The 26043-nt window shown below is 36.2% G+C and overlaps 1 protein-coding gene and 1 long non-coding RNA gene across 2 annotated transcripts in view; one reads left to right on the top strand and one right to left on the bottom strand.

The window, feature by feature from the left end:
* The window catches only part of LOC128983533 (RWD domain-containing protein 1), a 45836-nt gene extending 27198 nt beyond the window's left edge, over window positions 1–18638 (bottom strand). The window contains exons 1-3 of the mRNA XM_054402835.1: window positions 18366–18638; window positions 13877–14082; window positions 5719–5862 (exon numbers count right to left, since the gene is read on the bottom strand). Coding sequence (XP_054258810.1) covers window positions 5719–5862; window positions 13877–14082; window positions 18366–18435 — 420 coding nt within the window. The 5' untranslated portion in view covers window positions 18436–18638. The remainder of the gene's footprint in view (window positions 1–5718; window positions 5863–13876; window positions 14083–18365) is intronic.
* Window positions 18639–19111: 473 nt separating this feature from the next.
* On the top strand, window positions 19112–24868 carry LOC128983690 (uncharacterized). Its single transcript, XR_008489890.1, has 3 exons — window positions 19112–19338; window positions 22359–22510; window positions 24761–24868. It is a non-coding gene; the product is annotated as an uncharacterized LOC128983690 (long non-coding RNA).
* Window positions 24869–26043: the final 1175 nt, after the last annotated feature.

The raw sequence follows: 26043 nt of genomic DNA, 5'->3' as shown, positions 1-26043 counted from the left end.
AGGTCAATATCTCACCCCTAATCAAAATGGCATCAATTGTAATTTAAGATGAGCAAGCAAGATAAAATCTGGACACCCCAGTTAACTTAATACCGTGTGGCAGCAGGAAAACCAAACTCAGCACATGTTTACGACATCAAAAAATTCACTTTTTCATTACAGTTAGGCGCAAATTAGAGGTCAATATCGCACCCCTAATCAAAATGGCAATATTTTTAAATATCCCCTATTAACTTTTTAACAGGTTATAACAGGAAAACTAAACTCAGCATACCTTTATTAGAAAAAGAAAGTTCACCTTTTGATCAGTATTAAAATATTAATTTTTTTAAGTTAACTGGGGTTGTCCAGACTTTATCTTGCTTGTTCATCTTAAATAATTAAAATGACTGTAATTTTAATTAGGGGTGCGATATTGACCTCTGGTTTGCGCCATTCAATTTCTCTTGATTAACCCTTTGAAATGAGGGGGCACATGATAGGTGTTTACATTTGAAAATTTGGGGCTGCCACCAAAATACCACATTTTGGGGGCTGGGGCAAAATTGTAACTTCGATGAAAAAGGGCATTTTCTTATGTTGTAAATATGGGCCGAGTTTAGTTTTCCTACTGCAACGCATTAAAAAGTTAACTGGGTGGTTCCAGACTTTTTCCTAACCCCGTATCTATGAATTTGTCCCTATGCGCCACAATGCATGCAAGTTCTTTTAAGAGGACCTAGATTGTAAGAAGCAACACTAAAATCATTTTCCAGCGTTCTTCTAAAGACATGTTGTAAAACAGCTTCTGGATTTCTTTTACAGTTAGGCCCTACATGACGTTCTCTTTTGCATTTCTTAAGTCTGTTGAATTCTTGGACACTCTTCCACGTCTTGCAGGTCTTCCCCTACCCTGTCTATAGTTATAGTTACTTTACTCATAATAAAAACGGAAAACAAAAAAATTAAACACAATTCATTTTGAAACATTATTTACCAACATTGACTTTCGGAATAAATGTAAACATTGCGAATAAATAAGTAACAGCTGATAGAATGCAGACGTTTTTCAGTTCCCATGCATTTCTTATGGTGGATATTTTACGTTATATCTCGTTTTCTGGTAACTTTATGGGAATTCTGCTATTTTTCCCGAGTCCCTGGGGTCAAGACCTTTAATTTAAGACCCCTCCCACTTTTCTGCAACTTACCAGACGTCCACAATTTTCTGGTAAAAATTTGGTCTTACAGAATTATACAGGGTGTCCCGGAACTCTCTACAAATATTTTAGGGCATTGATTCTGGGTAAGAAACATAACTAAATATCATATTTAAACTGTCCGGAAGTCCTTAGTTACTTCACACAGCCGCCATTTTGTTTTTTTCAGTTATTAATTTTTTCTAAAGAATGGTTAAACATACGACATGGAAACTTTTCACAAACATTAAGGACAACTAGACAAAGCTACCAAAAAATTATCTCGATTTTTCATATTCATAAAACAAAATGGCGGCCATTTAAAATTTTTGTAAAATCAATGGTTTTTTTAGTTATTTAAGAAAGAAAATTTTAAATGGCCGCCATTTTGTTTTATGAATTTGAAAAATCTTCATAATTTTTGTGTAGCTTTGTCTAGTTGTCATAAATGCTTGTGCAAAGTTTCCATTTCGTATGTTTAACCATTCTTTAGAAAAAAATTAATAACTTAAAAAAACAAAATGGCGGCTGTGTGAGTAACTAAGGACTTCCGGACAATTTAAATATGATATTTAGGTACGTTTCTTACCCAGGATCAATGTCCTAAAATATTGGTAGAGAGTTCCGGGACACCCTGTATATATAGATGTGGTATTTTTAAGGAGACATTTTAGTGTAAATCCAATCAGGCAAATGGAAATTCGCTTAGTCTGCAGGTTTGCTGCGCGGGGGTATTATACTTATTTATGAGTTATCTAATGTTTTACAAATTTACAGAATAATTATTTTCAACCACGGGAACATCAATTTATAATTATCGACTTATAACAGATGCGTTGTATTAAAAAGTCCAATGACCCAAAACATCATGATTGCGCAATGTTGTATGTTGACATAAAAATGCAAATCATGGCATTAACTCTAATTCGAATAATATTTCTCCTGGTCCCTTGCAAATTTTATTATCAATCCCAAATAATTGTGGTCAATTCAAATTATATTTTTGATTATTCAAATCTCCTACACAAAAAGACAAAAGTCAAACCAGGCAAGGAAAAAGCCTGCTATTGTAATCCCCGTACCCAGCCATTTGGGAAGTGGTGAAAGTCTAGTCTAAATATAGCTCAAAGGTCTCACCCTTCCCTTCCCCCCCCCCAGCCCCCTACTCACTTTTGCTATGCCGCTCATTTCGAGGTCATTGCACAACCCCTCCCTCCCTTCTATTGTTTTGCCCTTATAGTGTTTCTATTCTGACTTTTTAAACATAAATTTATTGCTTACGTAGGAGTTCAGTAGTGGAATTTTCTATTGTGAAACAGTAGGCCTACTTTAAAACAAAATCACTACTGGTCATGTCATTCTATTCTGTGTCAAGTCAGTATACCATTGCCAGTCAGGCCGGCGACTGCTTTGAGTTGACCTATTCCGTTGTGACACGACAGCTATAAAAATAGATTAGGACAACTACCTCTTGCTTATTTCTATATTTGTATTACTGTAGAATCTACAGTAATACAAATTATCCATCATTTTATGTAAACACAAGTTACATTTTAACAAGTATTGATTTTTTACAATTTTAAACCAAACTGACTCGAAACTGGCGTGTTCAAAGATAAGTTCGAGTTTCAAGGCTGTACTCTACTCAAAATCGAAATCTCGATTACTCGCCCGTTTTGTGTTAATAGTATAAAAAAATCGGATCCATTAAAACCGGATCCAGCCCAAGATCCGATTTTTTGTGGATCCGATCGGGCGTCAGTGCTAGCTCAGATCCGGCGGATCCGGTAGTCCGATATCCGGATCCGACCATCACTAATTTTATACCATATTATTAACTGGGTTTGATTTTTATTCATTTATTTATTCATTTATTCATGTAAATTGTCACAAATTACACCATATACAGAGGAGTTTCCTCAATGGTAGATGACATGTCAAAAATATGATACAAAAATGTTAAAAACTAAATTAAAATACTATGATAGTGGTTTAAATACCTTATTCGTGCAATCCAATTGTTGTCTTCACAACTAGTTTCAACCTGCTAGGAGGTCATCATCAGGTGAGTACAAGGATGATATTACTTCATATGAAGGGGAAAAATAACATAACAGTATCCTTTAGAACAAAAAACAATCTGGGACCACTTCTGAAAGAAAGACCAAGTACAACTAAACTTAAATATGAAAAAAGTGGTGTTTACAAAATCAACTGTTCAGATTGTAATAAATATTACATAGGCCAAACTTCCCGCTCTTTCTCCAAACGCTTTAAGGAGCACATACCAAAGAAGACCACCTCAAAACAAACTTCAACCTTTGCCGAACATTTAGTTTCTCATCAGCATAATTACAGCAGCATTAATGAAAACATGGAAATTTTACATACGTCACAGGACAAGTTTAAAATTAACACCCTGGAAGAATTCGAGATTTATAGAGCCGTCAAATCAGACATGGATAATGTTTTAAACGACCAACTTTATTTTAATTCAAACATCATATACAACACTGCAATAGAAATACTGGAGAGGGAAGGGGAGGGCAGAGACAATGGGAATGGAACCGACGAGCGATAAGAAAATGCGCGTGATGCTTGACCAGCTGTTTACCCTACAGTCTAGACGCAACTTCCGCATCTTCAACACGGGTCCGCTTGTCAAGTTCAATGTTTTTATCGGCCGTATATGTGTGCGCACTATGTGCTTATTCGTCGTGTGTTTGTGTGAATGTAAAAATACTGTTACTGACGACCTTCATATGAAGTAATATCATCCTTGTACACACCTGATGATGACCTCCTAGCAGGTTGAAACTAGTTGTGAAGACAACAATTGGATTGCATGAATAAGGTATTTAAACCACTATCATAGTTCGGTTCCGGAGGCTACCCACACCATAATAAATTAAAATGTAACTTAAACATAATGAGAAAACAAACTCTCCACATGAACCATTTTACAAACCACTATTGCTATATAAAATGAAATCCTCTACTGAATAAAACATATGGCTCTTTAGATAGTTAACAAGTTTTGTTTTAAATGCTTTGGCAGAAGATTCAATGCGAATATGAGAAGGTAGTTTATTAAATAATCGGCTGCCTGTATAGAATGGTGTCTTTTCAAAAGCTGCTGTTCGATGTATCGGCAAAGAAAGATTACAATTACGTGTAGGATAGTTATGTGTAGATTTTAAAAGAGTGAATTTGTGAAAATTTTCTTTAACAAATAGAAGGGTATGTAGAATGAAAATCCAAGGTAAAGGCAGAATATCTAGTTTCCTGAAAATTGGTTTGGCTGATGCAGTATGGGGGGAATTTGTCATAGCACGGACAATGCTTTTCTGAATCTTAAATATTGCCGGAGAAAAAAAAAAATCACTCCATATGTTAAGTTTGAATAGATATATGCATAGTAAACCATTTTCAAAATGTTTATCTCCAGGATTTTTGATAAGTAAGTTTTATTTTTATTTAAAAGAAGGCCATTAGCTTTAAACCAAGAATTCATAGCAGATAAGTCATTTTCTAGCATTTTAAATAAATTAACCCGGATGGGGTGTTTACATAAAAGAGTAGTATCATCTGCATGTTATTAATTTGGAGTTATGAACTGCATTTGGTAGATCATTAGCAAAGACTAAGTAAAGGAATGGCCCCAGAATTGATCCTTGAGGGACACCAGCTTTAACAATGGAATAATTACTTTGAACAATATTATTTATTTTGACTGATTGTTTCCTATTATCCAGATAGAACTGAACCCAGAGAAGTGCATTACCACTCACCCCATAGTGATTCAATTTTTTCATGAGCAAGTCATGGTCAACACAGTCGAAGGCCTTCGACAGATCACAGAACATCTGATCTGTGACAGAACATCATAGACTGTGTACTGTGATCTATCAACAGCCTCCGAAATGCCCGAAAAAAAACTCATAAATTGCCTTAGTTGTATTTTTACCCTTCCTGAAACCAAACTGGTTTTCACAAATTATGTGATTGCTCTAAAAAAAATAAGATAATCGCTTTTTTCAATATCTATTTAAATCTTAATTTAGTTTTAGAAATAATGCGGGGCAGGGGGATTATTTTTTCAAATTTGGGGGTACCGGTATTATTTTTTCTAATTCATGGGGGGGGGGGCTGGTGCTAGATTTAGGGAGGGGGGTACGTCATGAATCTTGGCGAGGGATTTTTTAATGTATTATTGTAGGCCTACACATAAACGTAACCTTAATTTTTTGTGATGTGTCGTATTCTACTACTGAAAAAAAAAATTTCAAACCAATCTTTATTTAAAAGCAATAGATTTTTTAAATAAACATCTACAAAATTGCCATTTTTGCCTTAGCAGTCTAGGGGTACAAGTGTTGAAACATGCTAGCAGTTTTGACAGTCATTATTATCACCGAACAGGTTAATTCAATTCCTATCCTGTTTGTAACTGATATGATTCAAATTGCACAGAGTCAATTATTTAAGCCAACCGTCGAATTAAACTATTTAGTTAAACGCTCACTGTTTTATTACTTACTCTCTCAGCTTCTTCTTCATCCCTTATCCTCTTCTCCTCTTGCATTTCTGCTATTTTACGTCTTATATCAGATTGTGAGTTCAACCATTCTTGTGCTGCAGAGACTAGTGTGAACACCATCACCATGCCAAGATTTTCTATGACCTGATGATATGTTACATCAGGCTTATGTTATCATGTACCAAACACTTCAAACAAAATCATAAATATCCTTATTTAAGTGACCTATGTCAGTAATGGAAGAGTTAAGTCTGATAAAAATCAGTGCTACTTTATATCCTCCTCAGACACAGCATAACCCTGGGGTAGGCTAACAATCTTTGTGCTTTGTGGCTAGTCCTAATATTTGCCACTGGATGCACAAGATCGTAGTGCTTGTCAGACATATTTCTTGTTCCTAGATATCATAACCTATCAAAGATAGCAGACCGTGACTTGCACAATATTTTCAAGTTTACACAAAGTAAGTAATGCCTTTTAAATATAAACTAGTGTGTGACCAAAGTCCCAACTCCATTGATTAAAAGGGTGAAGCCCTTGGAAGCGCAAAATCAATGGTGGGATTCCGGCACAATATTGCTGAGGTGGAGGACCAAACAATAACACGACAAGAGCTGGCTGGACATAAAATATATAACAAGTAAATATTCCTCTTCAGGGTTGCCACCATAGTGAGATGACAAAATTCATGCAGAATTCATGGTTTTCATTGGTAGTTTGAAAAAATTCATAGTCAATACGCTCATACAAGTTGCGGCAAAAAAATCGATCTATTTTATGTAGCACACTGTTCAGCAACATGTCGTCTGAGAGTGGTGGGGTTAGGCTCGTTGGAAAGCCTACACGATGTTATTATCTGTGGTCATAGAGCAGTGGTCACCTGAGCATCGTGCGTTTGTTATCAAGTCAAATTTAAAAAATAATGATTCATAATGAGTCCTTGCAACTCAGCTGCAGTTTGGTGATTTTTTTTTATTAGGGCGACATTGATTCCGTCATGTGGCACAATCATGTGGTAGACAATCAACTATAAAACAATGGTTTCTGCGTTCAAAAAGAAGCTGACAAGCCGTTCAAAGTCAGATCGGACGTCAGACAACTAACATTCGATAGAGTCCGTGCTGCTGTGGATAACAGTCCTCGTATGCCCGCTTGAAAACGAACATCATCTTTAAGCATGTCTGACCGCTTGGTTACACTAATTTTGAGTTTGATCTCGTTCACCCGGCCAAAAAGTCCTGTTTTCCCCCCATATGAATGTCATGAAATATCCTGTGTTCTGGTTTATCTTATTACACAATGTACTTATTGGTTTTATCACAGATTATAGACACAATTAATGGTTTATTGTCTGTGGTTTTATCCACAAAGCTAAAAACATCAGGCGTGAGAGCCAGAAATTTGATTTTATTGTTTTATTATGTGCCCCGTTTCAATTTCGTGCTTGGTCTAAAACTTCTATTTTTGTGATTAAAGTCCCCATACCCCTGTACCCATACGCGGGGGTAGGCCACTTAATGATTTTTCGAACCATTTACAGTCAAAGATCTAAGATCTCATACATCGGAAGACTTAGCTGACATCAGCATCTAACCCAAAATGAATTGGAATGAACTAAGCAATTGTTTCTGAACGTGGAAAATTTTAAATACTCGTCTCCAAATGGTATTCTCTCTTGGTGTTCCGTTTTACTGAACTGTTTTTAAATATGAAATTTTGGCAAATTTAATGATACTAGTAGAACAATTTTTCCTGATGAATTCATGCATAATTCAAGCTTTTCAAGGTTTTCATCGCTGGTGGCAACCCTGCTCTTTTTTCTTTACAAGGCAATGCCCTAGCCAAAAGAAAAACCTTAATTGGGTTAAAGCCTTCAAAAAATATATATATAATTAAATTTGAAAATATAAAGGATTTCATTTTAAATATGAAGTGTTTATTTTTAATCAGACCAAAATTACTATTGAGTTAAAAAATAAGTTAATAAATAACCAACCCTCATGCACACACTGTCGGCATGGTCATAAAAACTAAGGTGTTTGTCTAATATTAAACCAAGGAACTTAAGGGTCCGCCCTACCTCTGCCGTTTTGTGTAAACACAATGGTCTGGGACAACCGTGTTTCCGAAGGCTACACTTAACGTAGAATCAAAGTTCGGGTGGCATTTTGAAGAGGATTAAATTATCTAGAGTGTTGTGGTTTCAATATTTTTAACATCGTACCATAAAGCCTGAAAATCTTCTTTGAATGTAGACAAACACGGCAATTGTAAACTGCTTTAACTCATTATAGAATTGTTACTTTAAAATTCTAAAACCAGAGACGCATAGATTGTTCTATGTTCTGTATAACCCCACTCATTGCTTTTTACCAGCATGTTTGGGTAGTTTACAAAGGCAGTTGCCGTGAACGTCTGCAAGCGCTTCTCATGGCACTGTTCAATGGCGCAACATAGCTACTGAAGCCCGAGCTGAGATTTCCGAGTCGATGTCCTGCAGACCCTTAACACCCTCTGACGGCTCAATTTCCACTTCGTCTAAAAGAATAGTTGGAGTGGATTGCCTAGGATGGAAAAACCGAGCAATTCAGTTTAGTTGGGATTGAGATTTAATAAAATGGAGTCAAACCACTGCTTTATGTTGTTTGCTTCAAGGAACTATTTAAATTCCAATTCCTCGGCAGTTGAGCCAGACAGGGCTAAAGACGTGTCATCCGCTAAAAGACAGATCTCTCCAGCCTAAACACTTGAAGGCAATTCATTGATGTAAATCAAAAACAGTACAGGTCCGAGGACAGATCCCTGGGGAACCCCACAAGTGACGGTGTCCCGAGAGGAGACAAAGGGTCGAGCACACCCAGTGCCATCAACTCCTCTGACCTCCCTATTTCGAGGGATGAGAGAACCACTCATGTGCCAGCCCCCTCACTCCTATAGATTGAAGTTTATTGATGAGCAAATCGTGATTTAGGGCCACGTCATACGAGCGCTATTGCCGTCGCGCTGATGCCGTCGAGATAGCGCCGGAAAAATTGCATGTCATACGTGACGGCAAATGCGTCGCGTTGATGCCGTCCCGCCAACGCCAGGTGCCTGTCATACGTAGCGTCTTCCGGGCGCATTTGCCGTCGCGGCAATTATGTTATTACCAAGATGGACACCATCCAGGTAGGTTGTATCAGCTTTTTGCACATTTTAGATACATATGAAGAGTATTATCGGAAGAATCCAATAATCCTGTCATCTGATTCCAGTTTTCGTGCATGGCCTCCCTAACGTCGTTCCAGCACTGTGCCTTCAATTGCCTGTTGCTGTAATCACTCGACTTTTACATCGTACAGAATGGCAGTTTTTCAACTAAATAAATAAATTTTTCCGTATCAAACATCGTATCAAATATCGTAATGGTCACTCCAAAGGTGTTCCAGTTGTTCTGACAGTGCTCACGCGGCAAATGCGTCCCGCTAGCGCTAGCGCTCCGTATGACAGGGTCCCGCGTCACGTGCGCCGCGTCGCTAACGCGACCGTCCGCGTTGGCTGCGCTCAGCGTCCGGCTAACGCGGACTCGCCGACGGCATTAGCGTCCGTATGACATCCTCCATAAAAACCCCATTGCCGGGTTGGAGCGACTTTAACGCGACGGCATCTGCGCGACGGCAATAACGCTCGTATGACATGGCCCTTACAGTATGAAAGGCCTTACTCAGGTCAAAGAAAAGCCCTAAAACATTCTCTCCTGAGTCAAGAGCCCGTACTACTTTTGTTATAAGGGTAAACATTGCATTGGTGGTTCATTTCCCTTTCACAAACCCAAATTGGTTCTTAAACATGATGTTAATTTTTTTCTAAAAATGTTTAATATCTGGGCTGATTTTCTCTGTCTAATTTGGCATCTATATTTTTGTTTCATTCAAAAGTAGAATTGTCTCATGTAATGGGTTGAGTCAAGGTCCTTTGTTTTTAATATGAAGTTAACGGACAGTTCTTCCTAACTCAATCGTGTCAGGTCCAAGAACTATTTTCGGCCTATCTTTTGCTATTTTGTTTTTTAAGACCACCTTAGAAAACGTGATGTTAAAAAGGTGAATTATAGTTTTCTCAAAAGCTGAATATTTATCATTTACGCCATATAGTGTGTACACTGATTCCCAATTTTCTTTTTTTATCAATATATTAAAATATTCTTTATCTGAGAGTGTGAACTTTCTACAAAATATTGATCTGGGGGCTGACGATGTTTTTGTGTTTGGAAGTTCTAATGTAGCTAGTTGGGCGTGGTGATCTGAGAGGGCTTACATTATCACGGAGCATCTGAAATTCTCTTCCTCACTGTTTGTGAACACATGATCAATAAGGGTTCTGGAGCTTTTGTGTTCTCTTGTAAAGGACTTTACTATGTTGGTCAGTCCAAAGGAGTCCATTGTGGTGATGTATTGAGAAGCTGTAAATGATTTAGTGGCCAAATATATACTAAAATCTCCTACTAATATGGTTCAGTTCTTGTAATTAATATATCTATCCAGATATTCTGCTAAGCAGTTTATGGTTATTTGTAGGTGGTCTGTAGCCTGCAATGAGAACAACTGTTTCTCCACTGTAATTGATTAGAACTCCGGCTAATTCACACTCACCCTCGTGGCAATATCGATTCCAACAAAGGTCACTCCTGGCGAGTATACAGACTCCACCTCTCTCAAGGTCTTTTCTGCAGAACGAAGTAACGTTGTTAACCCCTCCAGTCTAAAAATTTCAAATTCATTTGTTTTTATTAGCGAATTTCCCATATAGGGAATAAGCTATTACCGTAGTACTCATGGTAAGACCTGGACCCGGGACCGATTTTTTTTTCGTTTTGAGGTCCCTAGAGGCCAAAAACACCATCCGTTCAAATTCATATATATATATGTGTCCGTTAGTGCGATAACTCGAGCAAAAATGATCCGATTTTGATGAAATTTGGTACAAACGTGTAAACCTACATTTATTCGAACGAGTTCGCGAACCAGCATGATCGGACCATGGGAACGGGGGTTTATGGAGGCTTTTACTGGGTAAAAATGGGTTTTTCCCATTTTTGACCCAAAAAACATAAAATTTTGCAATTTATTTCCAAACAATTTTGTAGAGCTTAAAAAAACAAATAATTTAGTATATTGAAGCGTTATAATGCGCCTAATGGTTACGGAGAAAATTCCAAAAAATTGTAAATTGAAAATTCTCATGTAATTCTTATGGAGAATAAGTAAACTGTTGTAGTTTGCTTGTTTATTAACATATTTTGCCCAAATTTGGAAAATGTTTTTATTTCTTACTAACTATTAACATTTTACATAAAAAACACTTTTACCCTCCCTGTTGCAGCAAACCTAAGTATGTGTTAAACTGATTCTATTTAAATCCTACTATAATATTATAAATGAGAAAGTTTGGATGTATGGATATATGGATGTATGGATGTATGTTTGTGACAAGTGAACGCGAAAAATACTGGTCGGATTGGGCTGAAATTTGGCATTATGATAGCTGACATTCCCGATTAACATATAGGCATATTCTTATTTCAAAAATCCTTTCGGGCTCCGCCCCAGTGGCTCTGGAGTTTCCCATGTTAACCTAATGAGAAATGGAATTGTTGAATCTTAACAGCTGTTTCAATTAAACAAGTTGGTCCTGTTCTATGATGTTCAATAGCATTAAAGTTACAAGGATTACCAACAGGGTGCAGCACTATTATTTCTTTTACATTTATGACAACAGCTAATTTGCAACCAAAAGGTGAGTGAGCGTAGCGAACGAACTTCAACCTGGAGGCGAGTTAGCGAAGCGTACGAGCTAAACTGAAGGCAAGTGAGCGCAGCGAACGAGCTAAACTGAAGGCAAGTGAGCGCAGCGAACGAGCTCCAACCTAAAGGTGAGTGAGCGTAGCGAACGAGCTCCAACCTAAAGGTGAGTGAGCGTAGCGAACAAACTTCAACAAGGACGTGATTGAGCCATGCGAACGAGATAATCTTGAAAATTAAGAAGTTAAACGGGGCAAAGCCCGTGGGTTACAGCTAGTAGAGAATAAATGTGATATTTTTAAGGAGACATTTTAGTGTAAATCCAATCAGGCAAATGGAAATTCACTTAGTCTGCAGGTTTGCTGCGGCGGGGGTATTTAAATTGTGTTCTGTAAGGCAAAAAATATCTGGCATCTCTGTGTCAAGGAATACTTGCAACAGTTTTTTTTAAGCTAATTATAATAATAATATTGGCTTTCACCAATTTTCAAGGACCTGCCCTTTGTACTATTTGAGACCCGACGTGCTTATATTACATGCTTTTCAAAAATAAATATAAAAATATCTTTTCATGTTTATTTTTTATTTTGAAAACTCAGTTTATTACAGTAACAATAACAACAATAAACTTAAATTTTTTTTATATAAATAATAAGTAACTTAATGTTGTCCATATAAATGATTTTGAATGATTTTACATGATCCTTTTAACACTTTTATGACTATTTAATTTTTTAATTTTGATAGAAGATTATATTTTTTTATAAATTCGTCAAAAAGTTTTGTAATAGTCCCTCTTGCACCAATCATTATGCCAATTACTGATATAGAATTAAGATTATATTTGTTTCTTAAATAATTTTTACTTTTACTAAAAATTTTTCTCTTTTCTTCATCTAATTCTACGGGTTGGTATTTTGATATTTCAAACCTTATGGTTGGATCAATTATAATTCCACTTTGAGGATTCTGTGTTATATATTCAAATGTCCAATCTTCTGTTTGATCCACCATTGCTCTTTATAATTTTTGTTCTAGTCCCTACTTAAAAAATATTTCAACAGGAATACATATGACACAGTCAGTGGCGGATCCAGAGGGGCGGCGAAAGGGGCGCCCCCCCCCCCCCCCCCACCCTCACAGATGTATTTTTTTTACTGCATGTAATGTCAAATCTTTGCCACGATCGGCAAAGACGATGATGATGTTCAGTTACCGGAGGGTTTATTCAGGGTTTTGCTGTGACCACAGGAGACAATGATGATGTCCACACGGAACAATATTTTGCCGCGATCGAGGAAGCCCATGCTGATGTTCCATTGCTGGGGTTATTCGGTGTTTTGCTGTGACCGCGAAAGACAATTTCAAAGTCTACACTGCCGGGAATGATCAGAGTTGTGCCACGATCGTGGAAGATGATGATGATGTTTCTGTTACCGCGGGAAATATTCAATATTTTGCCGTTACCATTGGAGACAATGACAATGTCTACATAGCCCCCGAAAATGATCAAATTTTTCTACAATCGTGGATGACAATGATGACATATCCGTGACTGTGGGAAACGAGGATGATGTCTACATGACCACGGGAGATGTTCATAATTTTGCAGTGATCACGGAAGATGATGATAGTATTAGTTACCGCAGGGGTTATTCAGGGTTTTGCTGTGACCGGCCGAGACAATGATGGTGTCTATACAACTGTAGGAAATGAACAAAATTTTACCGTGATCGGCGAAGAAAATTATGATGTTTCCGTGACTGTGGGTGCGGGAGATGATGAGAGTTTAGCCACAGACACCGAAGACAACGATAATTTCTACAGGACAGCGGGAGTTGTTCATGATTTTTCCACAATTGCGGAGGACGATGATAACGTTGCATTATCGCGGGGTTATTCAGGGTTTTGCCGTGAACACGGGAAACAATGACGATTTGGAGGGGGGGGGGATTACCTCTAATCTGCCCCCCCTCAATCTAATGCTGGATCTGCCACTGGACACAGCACTTGGAACTCAGGTGTGGTCACTGGTCACAGTAGGCCTACTAGTTTCTGCTCTAAGTAAGTAATCTTGTTAAGCTGAACACAACACTCTTATAGTGCAACCACCAACAAATGCATAATCTGATGATAGTAACTTAACAAAGTTTAATTCAAACAATGGTTAGAGAAATATAAGTAGGACAAAGAATATCTAGGCTAACTCTGTTTGTTAACTACATTTGGTTGCTGTTAACAATGGTGTGTTGCTCTATTTTTCAAACCATTAAACTACATTAAAGTTTAATGGATGGGTTTAGATGCAGCAAGGAGCTCCTAGAACATCTTATTACCTACTGAACATGTGATTATAGGCTGATGTTGAGTAGGCCTACCTGTTCTTGTAAATGATGCCTTAGGGTTTGCTCATCATCATCTTCTAATCCAACTGTATCTTCAATGTCGATTATAGGAGGCTCTTCTGGATAGTTTGGAGTGTATTCAAATCGTAACCGACATGAAATTCCAGCACTTGAATCTTCATCATAGTCATCAGACTTTACAGGAATTACAAAAATGTGGTATGGTTCAAGACTTAAGACTGAAAACCACACAATAAACCCTTTTCACAAACTGTAACAACTACCTCACCAGCAATGTGTTAATAATCAACCAACATCATTTAGTACACATTAGCCTACCTGCCTTAAAAAGGCCTAGAAAATATTACGATTGATAGAAAATACTTTGTCAAAGGGTCAAAGTACACTACAAAAGCTCAATCTACTTTGAGTATTGCCTAAGCTACCGTACTGTGGTTTTAAAACACTGTATCAGAGGTTTTATCAAAGCTATAAGCTCATTGAGAATGTGCAGGTTATAAAATGGTTACCTATAATTTTTTCTTCCATGTTGGTGATAATGAATTTACGGTATGTTTTACTTTACCGTTACAAAATACAATACATAATTAGGCTATATTATGTTACCTGCCCCCCCCCCTTGGATTTAGATTAGGGATATCCAAAATATTTAATTGGAAATCCAAAAAAGATGGAGATCAGCTTACTCTACACGTTTGCTGCAGCAGATGTATTTTTTTAAGAGGATAGAGGCCTCTTTTACGTAGCGTTATCCCCTAAACATGCATGGGCTTTAGAGACCTGTGGGAGGAATGTATGCAGCAAAGCAAGGGATAAGTCAACACGCTACCTACTTTCCTGTTCGATGGGGAACATTCAAGGTTATCGATTTTTTTCGTCATATCGATATTTTATTTTTAGAGAGGCTTATGTCGATATTGGCGATCGGTACAAGTGGTGCAGGTTTTTTTTCTTTAATGTAGGTAACGTTATGTTAGTTCTTTTAAAAAACATAGCCTACATTAATAAATCAAAACTGTATATTCTAAAAGACAAAACTAATAACAGATCTAAGACAAGGTCATAAATGCCGATATGTCTGATATTATACTACTATCAATACAATCTTGATTCTCTGCTTTTACATACTCCTGCCACATCTATTCAGCAAGATATGAATCTAAATGGTGGACTGATGTTGCCGCTTGTTCTCCTTTTTGCTGACCCTCACATACAGGAGCTGACCCTCACCTGTTGTGTGTTCTAGTTTCCGGATCAACAAAATTGTATCCATGGTAGACTGTAAAGTTAGTAAAACCAGACTGTTCAAGTTCTTTGGTTTTAACGCTTTCCAATAATCCAATTGCACTATTTTGTTTTACAAAAAATCGCATATTTACATTTTTTTACCAAAATTATTTAATTGTTTGTTGGTACTGAACAATAGGCTACTTATTTATCATAGTTGCCAGCTGATTGATATAAATCCGATAATGATTACCCCCAGAAGCTTTAGAAGCCTACATATCAGATCGACAAATAAAATATCGATGAATAAAAAAAACATTGATAATAATGAAAGTTCCCTTTATAACATGAAAGTGAAGTACAACTACCCATTATTAATTTTACATTTTTCCCCCTCTGCATGTTTTACAGTTTTATTTATTTATTTATTTTGCATGGTGTGCTCTTTGAGCTTTTTTATGTGCTCTTTTGACTTTTTTTTGCGAGTCAATGCATCTCTGTTTTGTTATTTAAGTTTAGTTTTACTGACTTGGCAAATTGATAAAAACCAAACGGCTGAATAAATCTTGAATCAACAAGGGTGGACTTTAAAATTGAACAGCTTTGACACCTTTAAGGTCATATTCAATTAAAGTTGAAAATGTACTTCCGTCGTAGGTTGGGCCTATGCCAGAAGCTGTCAAACGCAGTCATCTTTCACGCTGTACATGTTTTGAGCGATTACAGCTCATCTTCAGCAGCATTTATACAGTATTAGGCCTAACAATAACAAGGGTAACGGCATAGACTAAGCAACACAAGTAGACTCCTCATCCTATTGTAAACTTTGAAGATTGATTTTTGTGTCTAGTTCATGTACGTCCAGACTGATCACTGGGGTAGGCCTAGGCCTAGACAAAATTTGTTTCTATTATTTTAAGATTATTTTCATGATTTGTGCTTTTTGGTTATATAACTAGAAGACCAGTTATTGTTTATAATTATATCGTTTTATTTGGTTAAATGAGGTTTTTAATGACTGTAATAACAAGAAACAAATTGTAAACAAAACACGATCCCTACAGTTGGACGTACAGAACTAACAATAAAATTGTCTTCAGCTGTTCCATATGGATGACAAATCTACTAAAGGAGTATGTTTTATGTTTTATCTATGGTTTTATCTATGGTAACAGCAATGGAACAATGTTAAATAATACCCCCGCCGCAGCAAACCTGCCGACTAAGCGAATTTCCATTTGTCTGAATTGATTTTCATTAAATATATTTAAATAACATAAGGTTTAACAAGTACCTGGGTTTGCTGCTACAAGGAAACTAATAAAGTGTGTTTATTACTGTAGTCAAATATTAATAGCTTAGTGTAAAATAAATTAATTTGCCAAGTTTAATCAAAATATATCCACAAACAAGCAAACTACAACATTTTACAATATTCTCCATAAGAATAACATGGGAATTTTAAATTTAAGATTTTTTTAATTTTCTCCGTTACCAATAACCGAACAAAAATACTTTGGTATACTAAATTATTTGTTTTTTTAAGCTTTTTAAAAAAGGTCTATATAGAAATTGGAAATTTTGTGTTTTGAGGGTCAAAAGTGAGAAAAACCAATTTTTACCCCATAAAACCCCCTGTAAAACCACGTTCCCATGGTCCGATCATGCTGGTTCCCGAACTCATTCAAGTTTATCCGGCTTTACACCTTTAAACCAAATTTCATCAAAATCGGACAAAAATTACTCAAGTTATCGCACATATATAAAAAATATACATATATAAAAATTTGAACGAATGGTGTTTTTGGCCTCTGGGGACATCAAAATGAAAAAGTAAATCGGTCCCGGGCCTAGGTCTTACCATGCCACCTACGGTAATAGCTACTTCCCTATAGGGAAATTCGCTAAAAGGGATTAATACCATAGATAAAACATTCTCCCTTAGTAGATTTCTCATCCTTATTGAACAGCTGAAGACAATTTTATTCTTAGTGCTGTTCGGTTTATGTAGAGGTTGTGTTTTGTTTAAAATTTATTTCCCGTTATTACAGTAATTTAAAACCTTGTTTAGCCAAATAATACAATCTAATCATAAACAATAACTTGTTGTGTTAGTTATACATATAACCAAACAGTAAAGCACAAATCAAGAAACTAACCCTAAAATAATAGAAACAAAATTTCGTCGACACTAGCGCCCAGTTTTACCGTACATGAACTTTAGGCCTACATGAAAAACATGCTTCAGAATTTACAAAGGGATGAAAAGTCTACCTACTTGTGTTGGTTAGTCTATGTTAATACTCAGACAATATCACTTAACTTATCATCTTTTTTGCGAACTAGATAGCAATAGGTACTGAAAATAGGAACCGCCAGTCAGCTGATACTGTGACATCACTCTCCAGTGATCCTTAGTAGGCCTACGAAAGTCATTCTATTTAGTAGCTCCACGCGTGCCTAAGTAGTATGTGTATGAATAAGTTACCGGCAATAAGTTAGCCTACAATAAGTTAGGCCTACATGTAATGTTTAATTCTGTGCATGGGCCTAACTTACGTGAGTGTTAGTAAATCCTAAAAAGAACATTGCTAAATAGGATTGATTGTGAATAAATACTAGCCTACCTATACAAATGCTGCTAGGCTCAAGATGAGCAGTATTGGCTCGAAACTTGTACACCATGAAAGATTACTACATTTGACACCTTCTAACTTAACTTGGCGCTTCCAACTCACCAAATAATAAGTTATGCAAGTTTATGGGTATACTTCTATATCTGTTGGCACAAACAACCGAATGAAAATATCGATCGATAACTTATATCGAATTAAACAATTGAATAATCAATATTACTCATTCGGTTGTTTGTAACAGATATGGAAGTGTACCCAAGTTTATTAAGTTACTGTTTACATATTGACTAGGTTGAGTAGCATGAAAAATGAAATCGCCTAACTGGTAAATAACCTAAGTTAGGTCTAACTTACTATGGTTGACAACCAGAAATAGGCTATACTAGGCCTATGACTGACTACGAAAATAAATAAACATCATAGCTTGAACCAACTTGAGTTGCATAATACATATTCCTATGAAGATAAGTTATTTTCTCAGCTTGAAGAAATTTTATGGTGAATTTTTAACGCCAAGTAATTAAAATGTTTATGGGTGGTTTACACTACAAGCCAGAAGCTTTCTAACCTAGGGTAGGGTAACAAATTGTACAGTGTTGATGTTGTATTAGGTTAGGCCATGTTATAAGTTAACTTACTTTCCATTTCACCACAATAGATGGAATCTAAAGCTTCAATTTCATTTGTTTGTTCTTCCTTGTGATCCATATTTTGAGACAAAGACTTACTAAACAAAACGGTTAAATTTACTGAAAATTATCAATACTTTCAATAGTAGGCTATAAATATATTAATATAGTTTAAATATCATTTAAGGAACTAACTAAACAATTTTCTTTAGAGGTTAGTTATATTTAATAGTTTTGTTTTGGTTAGTTAGTAGGTAGGACCATAGATAAAACATACGGTTAGTCTATGGTAGGACCTAGGAGGATTAAACTCCTCCTAGAGTAGGACAGGACGGGAATGGGCACACCGAAGGCGTGGGGTCTCATAGCTTATAATGTCATAGCTTATAATCGTGAATTTGTTCCATAGCTTATAATGTTGAAAATGTGGCATAGCTTATAATCAGTTATAAGCTATGCCACACTTTCACGAAAAATTATAAGCTATGCCACAATTTCTCTAAAACGTTATAAGGTATGAAACATTTTCAGTGTCACAACTTATAATGGTCAAATAGTGGCACAGCTTATAATTCCGAATCTGTTCTATAGCTTATAATCCTGATTTTGAGTCATACCTTATAATTCTGATTTTGGGGCATAGCTTATAATTGAGGAGAATGTTGCATTGTGGGAATGGCATCAGCTGCTCGCTTCAGTCAGGTCTACCATATATATTATTTAAATGTTATACACGATTTTTATACGAGAAATGGCAACAATTACATGCTGTATGACAATGAAAATGCAAGAAATATTTATAGTGACTGAGAAGTTAAAAGATATGAAAATGAAGTGAAGTGAAGGATAACGGCATTGAAAATTAATGAATCTTGTCAATGGTCTGGCTGGTGTTGACAGAAGATAAAGGAGAGGAACAATGATTATTAATAAATTGTAAACATCAAAAAATTCCAAAACTATATTGTGGTGTTGAAATCCAGTAAGTTTTAATCCAATCCTGTTCCTAGGCCTTGTTATTCAAAGTAACAAAATGCAGTAGGCTATTATTTGCTTGAGTGTTATTAATTAGGTTAAGTTCCCTAGGTAAGCTTAAGTTAGCTGTGACTTAAGTTACAGATTTCCTGTGACAGGCATAAACAATTAACTTAATAAAAATATCAGTAAATGTATTCAACGGCTGCACTTAAGTTTACGTCCTACACTCATTCGAATGAATATATCGAATGATTATCAAGTATTCGAGTAGGCCTTTAAACGATATAAGTAGGCTATCAAGTTTGGTTATTAATGAAATAGCCTAATTGAAATATCGAATAATCTAACTGATATTTTTCATTAGAATGAGTGTAGGACGTAAACTAAAGTGCAGCCTTTGAAGCAGCGTGCTTAGGAATATAGGCTAACTAACTTAGGTAAGTTACTGTTAAGACATAAGACATTTATTGATCTTTAGGCAAAATTACATGCAATCGATCTTGTCATGGATGCTTGAAATGCACAAGACAGTCATAAGTACAATAGTAAAACATGCTGACTAAAGCAAACATAAAAAAAAGTGTTCATTCTACAAAATTAAATGAGTGGCTATTTTGGAAAAAAACTAAAAACATCATGCAAAATTGATGGAGCTGAAGTCTGCTTCAAAATATTCTTTAAGGCTGTAGAAGGGCCTTACTATCAACCATGCATATATCACATTCTTAAAACTACCTAAGCTAACATGCTAAGCTGAAAAAGGCAAGCAATTGAAAAGGTCAATACCTGTAGCTTCGAGGCCTAACTTAGTATGTAGCCTATATAAAAAATGGGAAGCTTAGGCCTATGGATACTTGGATTTACTGATAGTAAGCATAGGCTATGTTCGAAATGGGTACACTTCCATATCTGTTGGCACAAACAACCGAATGAGTAGGTAATAATGATACCAAACGATATATCGAATAATCGATACCGCATATCGATCGATATTTTCATTCGGTTGTTTGTGCCAACAGATAACTTATGGAAGTGTAACCTTAGAAATGGTAAGCGTGATAATACTGAGCCAAAAGATTTAACTTGGGTAGGCCTACAGTTTCTTAACACGTTCGCGGCGGCACGTCAAATGGCGGGCGTACCGGTATCCCCAATGCGGCGCGGCCCTCAGCGTCGAACAAACCCGATTGCCACGTGTGATTGGCTTTCCAATTTCGGTCTGACGTATAGCAAATAACGTGCGAGGATGTCCTGTTTTACAACAAGAGTCGACGTAGTTTGCTAAACACCCACAGATAGCAGCACTGCTTGGAACGTAGCCGGTCCAATTGGAATTGTATTGCAAATGGAGAGAAAAAGACGGGACAAAAAATACATTTTTGAGATTGTCAGACGGGGATTTTACGGGAAAATTTACTACCAACCTACACCACAAAAAATACAGTATACTATTAAGCAGTGCTGTGTGAGGTTTCAAGTTTCTAGCTCTAATCCTGGCTTAAAAATAAATCATTTCGTACTGCATTGCAGCTTGGGAGCGATCGCACCCACCAGGATGGCATTAGGGTTCCGTATGGGAGCGATCGCTCCCATGCCGCCGCGAATGTGTTAACTGGGCTACGCTAACTTAAGTTAATATTTTTTATTGAACTATCAAATTAAAAATATTGATTAATAATTGATATTTTATAATACCGTATATCTAAGTTTATTATAAAATTAAACTATCATAACGTAACCTAACCAACCAAACTTGCTGATGGTGAAAAAATCGCATGTAGGTTTACTAATCGAATCGATAGTTTCAATAAAATTATTGTAGCCCAGTTAAGAAACTGTACCCTTTAACTTATTCTACCATTAATACTGTTAATACTGTTCAATGAAATGGCGACCATACATATTAGGTATTTTAAGCCAAGTATGAATGGAAATTTAGTAGGCTATAAAATAACTTACAATAGGCAACGTCACAAAACTTAAGTTAGGTTAATTTCACACAGTAAACAAGGCAGCAAACCATGCTGTTAGCTTATAGATGCTAGTCAATGCTTATAGCAAAAAACATGTACGGTACCTAAGAAAATGAAATTGTGACACATACCTGAGTACATATTAACCCACCATATTTACAATTGATTGTAATTGGCAAAGGCAAATCTTTGGTACCGTATTATGTTTGTTTCATAACCTAAAATCAAATGAAAATTTGGTTTGAAGGGGTAAGGTGGGATAAATCTGAATGAGTTTGTGAACTAGCATGATCGGACCATGGGACCGGGTTTTAATGAATTCTATGCAGAGAAGGGGCCTAGGCAAAAAAAATGGGGTTTTCTCATTTTTTACCCTTAAAACACAAAATTTATCAATTATTCTCTAGACCTTTCTAAAGAAATTTAAAAAAAAATATGTCATCTATGTATCGTGTTGTGTATAGCGGAGTCGTGGATTAGTTGTCCGCTTGACTGTGTGTGTGTGTGTGTGTGTGTAAGTGTTCGCATAAAAAACTCAAGCTAACCGTTGCACCTATAGTGTTAAAAAATTGCACAAATCTTAATTATGACACCAATGGAAAGACAACATAAAATTTAGACGATTCCGTTCAGTAGTAATTATAAAACCCTAAAAATACATTTTTAAATTTGTCCCATAAGAATAACATTAGAAGCTACCTTCTTCTATTTTTTATTTGTTTATGTTTTGCGACCAACAAAAAGCTTAATTTATATTTTACTCTATATAAATATATAGGCTATATTTATTATAAATCAAACTTGATAGCTTTATTTTATAGTACTAAGCTATTAATGTTTTAGTAAAAAACACACTTTATAAGTTCCACCTGGGTAAAGACACTTGGGTCCGAGAGAACCAGTGGCCATCGGGTTTTTAAGTTTTTATTTACCAATCCAAATATATGTAGAAAGAAAATATGCCCTACCTTGAGTTATTGTTTCTATATTCTGTTTTTACTTTTAACAAGAAGTAGGCCTGAATGATGTACACTGCCTATTTTTGTTCCAGGTAAATTTTCTTGTAAAGCTTGGAGCATTGCAAATGTTTGGTGTTAATGTATGAGAGTACTTCACATGTAAACAATATTGATGAAGTTGTCTGCTTATTTGGGGCCAAATAAGGAGAGAAATTTTCTTGGAAAAGAATCAAAAGCAAAAAAGGTAAGTAAGTTTGGCTAAGCTATCAATATGACTAAGAAGCATTTTCAGTCCTTGTTTAACATTAACTTATGATGTGCTGTGGCGGTTAAGTTTTTATATTTGGAAAAAAAGACACTTTAATCAACTTACAGCACTGTTCAAGTTTCAGAGTTACCTATGGTGACAGAATAATACAAGGCATGTTATTTAAGAAAGTACTGTTTTTAAATTTCTCCGTTTCAGTGCTGCGATTGGCATTCAACTAAAAAGGTTGGTTCTATGATATGCAAAGGCATTAAAAGTTGATTAAGTTGATTAAAGTTGCATTAAGTTGGTGAGTCGGTAGCGTCGCGGACTTCAGGCCCAAGGCAGTAGTGTCGTGGGTTCGGATCCTGGTCACTGCCACTAACTTTTATCAGTACAGTTCACCTTTGTACTGTACCGGCTCACCCCTTGCTTTTCTGGATACGTTCCACGCACAGATCTGTAGTCTTTGTGGACGGGCAAATGCAAGGTTAAAAGAGGCCGCCAACCTCTTTAAAAAAAAAAAAAAAAGTTATAAGATTTACCAACAGGATGCAGCACTATTATTTTTTTTCATTTATGAAAACAGCTAATTTGAACTAAGCAGCAACAAAAAACTGTCATACACAATGATAACTGTCTGTTTACAGTTATGTTTATGTTTTAATTTCACGAATAATTTGTGATATTTTGTGAATCTTTAATAGGCTAATTAATTTTTTTCTTTTGTTTGGGTGAAGTGGTAGAACATTATGGCTATGGTAGATGTGTAATACTATAGTCATAGACAATAGAGTAAATATAGACGTTCAAAGAAAGGTTTTGCGATCTGCCGCTTGAGCGTTTTTGCCGTTCGATATCAGTTATCGGTATTCAATTCAGTGTCGTCGTCGACTACTCGCCAGCTGTTACCAGCACTACCACTCTTGCAAACGAAATGATTACTATTCGCTATTGTCGTCTTCTGCAATCGCGTCAAAATCATGAACATCTTCCGCGGCTGTGTAGACATCATCATTGAATGCCGTGGTCACAAAACGTCATCGTCGTCCACGATTGCGGCAAAATTGTGAACATCTTCAGCGGCCGTATATACAATCGCCTTGCGCGATCGCAGAAAAGACGTGATCATTTTTCCCGTGGTCCGTGGTCACGAAAACGTCGTCTAGCACAGTCGCGGTTTAAGAACATCTCCCGCGGTCGTGTAGACACATCATCGTCTTGCGCCGTCATGGAAACGTGATCGTTGTCTAGCGCGATCGAGGTAAAATCATGAAATTTACCGACTTTGATATGAAAATAAAGACTAAATCCCAACTTTTCAAGACCATTTTGAAATTCAATACTAAGTTAATACGTGACTTTCCCGTTTTCCACGACTACTAGACATCCTGGTTAAATTTTATTTTGACCTTGCAAATATAAAACAAAACCTTCCAATAAACCACTTCCTAAAATTATGGATTAATAAAGAAAAACTTTGAATCATTGTAATGAAACTACAAAAGTATAACAAATATATGTTTAAAAAAAATACAATAAAAGATGGCATTTAAATTAATTTATTGCTTATTATTAAATAAGTCAGTAAACTCGAATTCCAGGGGATTCCTCCAAAGTTGGCAACACTACTCCTAACTACCAATTTCTTATAGAAACGGTCGCTAGCGCTTGATGCTGCAGCGGTGTGCGCTGTAACTACACATTACCCCTGGCGGTCGGCGCCGGAATATACGCTAACCGCAGCACAGCTGGCCACTCTACTCCTGCCCAGTATGGTCAGACCAACTAGCATATGATTTTATATGATGAAGCCGTACTTGGGCTACCGCTGTATGGTTTCATCATGACATGTATTTCAATCATTCACTGGGTTATAATTTGTATGTATTTGAATGGATACATTTAATACTTAATTGATAAAAGACTATGAAAACCGTTTAGTGCTCTATGGTGTTCTATAATGCTATGGTGGACACAAGAGCGTAATCTGATTTGGTTCTACAGTACTTTACTTTAATTTTAATAGTAGCCTGCTGTTAGCAGGTTTGTGCTGTGCTGGGCAAGTGTGTGCAATATCCATGGAAAAATTATGTTGAATCCTCTCACCTTGTGCAAGGATCCTTTAAGTCAATCTCAATTTCTCTTGCAGCAAAGTCCAGGACAAATTAACCACCAAGTTAACAAGACACCCCTTTCTCTATTTAGTTCTGATTACAATTTTGAGTTATTGTTTATTTGTTTCAGGATAGCATGACAGAAGAATGCCGAAGGGTTGCTCAGCTATTAACATCGCCTTATAATCTTTATTTATTTCAATTGTGTTGTAAGAAGTATTTTTTAAACAGTAAAACTTTCTCCAATTTATAGACTACCTATTATGATTCATTGTTGTGTTTTATTAAGGTCCCTACCCTTATCTAAAAAATATTTTATAAACCAAAATGTTTAATGCTGTTCACCTATTATTCTTTATGAAACATTAAAATACACTCCATTATTGAGCCTAATCATATTGATTTTCAACTTTAAAAAAAGTAAGTAACACAACCAAGACCAGTCCTTAAATAAAAGTACTTCATAATTATCCCAGTAAGACATAATGGATTTCCAAATTCCTCCCTAGGAGTTAATCTGCATCCGGACAACCAAATTTTTAAGATTATTATATTTAAAGAATAGGCTTGCTAATTCAAATATTATGTTCATTTATAACTTTTTTCTCATTATATATACATAAAATTGATTAAAATATGTGAATGCGACTATTATTACTGGGGGGGAGGGGGCACCACAACCACGTTTGCTCCGGGCGCTGCCAACCCTAGGGATAGCCCTGATATTTACCTTAGGCCCCATTTATGCTCAAGTTTGGGTTGCAACTAAGGCTTGGTGTGTCGCCCAAAACAAGCGACAAGCAAAATTTAAATTTCATTCTTATGTACCGAATGTGATGCAATATAAACAGCAAATTAGAAACGCAAATCCAGTCAGCTGATTAGACATAGGCGACTTACCCAACGGCCCTACGACGTGGTGGGGAAAGCTTCTAGCCAAGGGTCTGTCTCAGTGACCAGTGTGTCTCCAACCTTCCTATGCGTGGGGTGAGTTGTTAAGTGGAGTCGTGCAAATCAATTCGTAGTTTGCAGTGTTAGTTAGCAAAAATTTAATTTTTAACAAACCCTAAAGCCTATATCCTGCAGGGATATAATTGCCACGCGTTTGGAATTAAATTAAGTTAGGAAAAACTCGTTTCATCCTCACCAACTTATACGTACCGCTCCCGAAATTTCACGTCTTAGTTCAACCAAAATTCAATTTGTCCGCATTTTGGAAAAAAACTCATCCGTATTCTCTCTGATTCCTTAAGTGTTTTGTGTCTGACGTCCAATTGTAAGTAACTATATATTATTTATTGTATTAGTGTTATAATTACTCTTAGTGGGTCGTACAATCCGTTACATTTTATGTTATGTTTTGTCCATTTCCTGTTCTTGAGCACATGTTTTCAGATTCAGATACTAATAAGT

The sequence above is a fragment of the Macrosteles quadrilineatus genome, unplaced genomic scaffold, assembly GCF_028750875.1.
Source record: "Macrosteles quadrilineatus isolate MER2022 unplaced genomic scaffold, UCM_ALF_1.0 Scaffold_1__1_contigs__length_201487025, whole genome shotgun sequence".
NCBI classification, from domain to species: domain Eukaryota; kingdom Metazoa; phylum Arthropoda; class Insecta; order Hemiptera; family Cicadellidae; genus Macrosteles; species Macrosteles quadrilineatus.
The sequence above is the reverse complement of the archived record's forward strand: the minus strand, read 5'-3'. Positions and strand labels throughout refer to the sequence as shown.